We start from the raw sequence: 2,462 nt of genomic DNA, 5'->3' as shown, positions 1-2,462 counted from the left end.
CCTCCGCAGGGACTTCACGACCTATTGCCCGGCAGGAGGGGACCTGCGGGCCGTGCTGGTCCCCGAGCCCCTCCGGCCCCCCCTCACGGCCCCCGGCGTCGAGTTTGTTGTCGACTCCGAGGGTCAGTATCAGGCCTCCCTGCGCTGGAGCTCAAGCAGGACGGAAGCCTTAATGAAACACTTGCAGAGAAACAACGTTAAGCTGTTACTGTCGAGCGTGAAGCAAGAGGAAGTCATTATCTACTATGCAAAATTATACGGTGTGTCTGTGGTAGAGTGCTTATCATCGGAAGAAATGGCCCTTATCCGTGAAATCACAGGCGTCTCGCCTTATGCATCTTTTGGTGATGACATACACAGAGAAATCACTGAAACCGCAGTGGCAGCATTTTGCGAGCCCTTGCTGCTCGGCTCACAGAGATGCGTTCACGTTGGCTTCACCAGCGTGTGCACCTTTCAGCCCCATTGCTTAATCCTTTGTGGGCCAGTCGACGGTGTTAATGAGCTACATGCTGCTGCTTTGCACGGGGCATTTACAATGCTGCAGCAGCTATTTAAAAGAGTTGATCAGAGGGAGGAATGCAGAGCAGAAGGTGAAAGCCAGAATGAAGCCGCAGGTGTTGGCAGCTGGCATTCTTCAGCTACTGAGAAGCAACTCACAATAGAAGATATTTTTTGTAACACTAATCGGGTTTCTGAACGACAACTGAAAACACACAAGGGTGAAACAGAGGTACAGATTGTAGACCCTGACTTGCAGGGAAGTGACAGTCCAGCATGTGTGCAAACAAACTTGCAAATACTCTCAAATCCCACCTCACACATCAAAGAATTCAGTGTTGCCACTGAAGGAGATGGGTCTTCAAGAGACATACAGAAATTGTGCGCAAAATGTGAGCGTCTGGGTGACTCGCACGAGAACTGTAAAAGCAATTCACTTGTGGCCAATCAAAAGAACTACAGCACTGCTGCATCAGCAGTAGATAATGCTATTGTAATAACGGCATGTGAACGCCTAGATGTTGGCAAAGATCTAGAGAAAACAACTTGCAATATAGTTCCATTTAAACATGGAAAGAGTTGTGTAAGTATTGCACAGAATTATTCCAACATCCTCATAGAAGCAGGATCGGTTTTGCCAGTAGGAGGTTACTTTGAAATCCTGTTACACTATTATATTCAGCACTATGCAAAACAATTTCAGCAGTCAGAGGTAACTGTCATATCTAATGTAGTTGCTGATGCTTTGCTAAGTATTCCCAAGGCCTTGTACAGGACAACAGAACAAAACAGCTTTACCAAATTCTATCTCAAAGCCATAAATGCTCTCAGAAAAAATCAGCCACTGCCTATGACCGAGAAAGGCTTAGAATCAGTGTATTGCAAATACCAGTTAGTCATTTCAGTTCTTCATTGTGTTACAGAGCTTCTCTCCATAGATTTAGTAATTGGTGTTAAGCGACCACTGCAAAAAATTGAGGATAATGACTCAGAAGATGATTTTTGAAATCATTAATAAAGAATGTTTTGATAACCTTTTCCTGTGTCTTCTTGTCTAACAGGTGTGTGTCAGAATTCAGTGCTAGAGACAAAAAGATACCTTTTAGGCCCAGAGATCTTGCGTGTTTCATTCCTCTTAAAAGGGAATAAAAAGGGTGACCAGCTGAGATTTGTGGAAAACTGGGTTGTGAACAGCACAAACGTGAAGTTTCAAACGTGAGAAAGTGTAGCTGATTTCCACTGCAGAAGGCCTGCAATGCCTTCTCCATCCACATGCAGAGGATCCTGTGTTCATTCTAGCCAAGGGTGAACTTTGCCTCTTTTGGAGGTTTGCATATTTAAGCAAGTTAGGTGCAATTAGTTTTCATGGCACCTTAAAAGTTGCCAGTGTGACACGAGCCACTGAACTTGCAGGTTGTAAGCAAGGGTTTTTTTTAGCCTTTGTAATAAGCTGGATTGAATGTTATTTTAAATAAAAGTATTTTTGTATATATTGTGGTTTTGAATATAATGGGAAAAATATAACTTGTTAGCCTGTTCAGTGCTGGGGCAGGCAGCGGTGGTACACCATTGCAGCATATCCCAATGAAGAATGTTCTCATCCAATAGGAGATGCAGCACTTGCATCCATTACGTTCACTTCAGTCAAACTAGTACAATTAAGAATAATTTCATATTGTGACTGGCTGGCATGTGCTCTGGCAAATTAGTTTCTGTGACATTACTTAACACAACTATTAATTTTAACTATCCTCTGTTGTATTGTGCTGCTGCTATAAAAGGCTTTGTAATCGTAGGAAAAGTTGACTTGAATCATTCGAGATTTTATTCTGGGTTTGGGTTTTTTTGTTCTTCCCCCCAGGATTTCCACCCTAATATGATTTGCTTTAAGCTCGGTATTACCTGCATGTCAATATACCTCCTTTTCTGCTGTGTCTTAACTTCAGTTTTGCTGTGAGCAG

General features: G+C 43.1%; 1 protein-coding gene across 1 annotated transcript in view; it reads left to right on the top strand.

Moving 5' to 3' along the window:
• The window catches only part of BBS10 (Bardet-Biedl syndrome 10), a 6,288-nt gene extending 4,781 nt beyond the window's left edge, over window positions 1-1,507 (top strand). Inside the window, exon 3 of the mRNA XM_009891421.1 lies at window positions 10-1,507. Within this exon, the coding sequence (XP_009889723.1) occupies window positions 10-1,507 (1,498 nt within the window). The remainder of the gene's footprint in view (window positions 1-9) is intronic.
• Window positions 1,508-2,462: the final 955 nt, after the last annotated feature.

The sequence above is a fragment of the Charadrius vociferus genome, unplaced genomic scaffold (assembly GCF_000708025.1).
Source record: "Charadrius vociferus isolate BGI_N301 unplaced genomic scaffold, ASM70802v2 scaffold379, whole genome shotgun sequence".
NCBI lineage: Eukaryota > Metazoa > Chordata > Aves > Charadriiformes > Charadriidae > Charadrius > Charadrius vociferus.
This window is presented reverse-complemented; position numbering and strand designations above follow the sequence as displayed.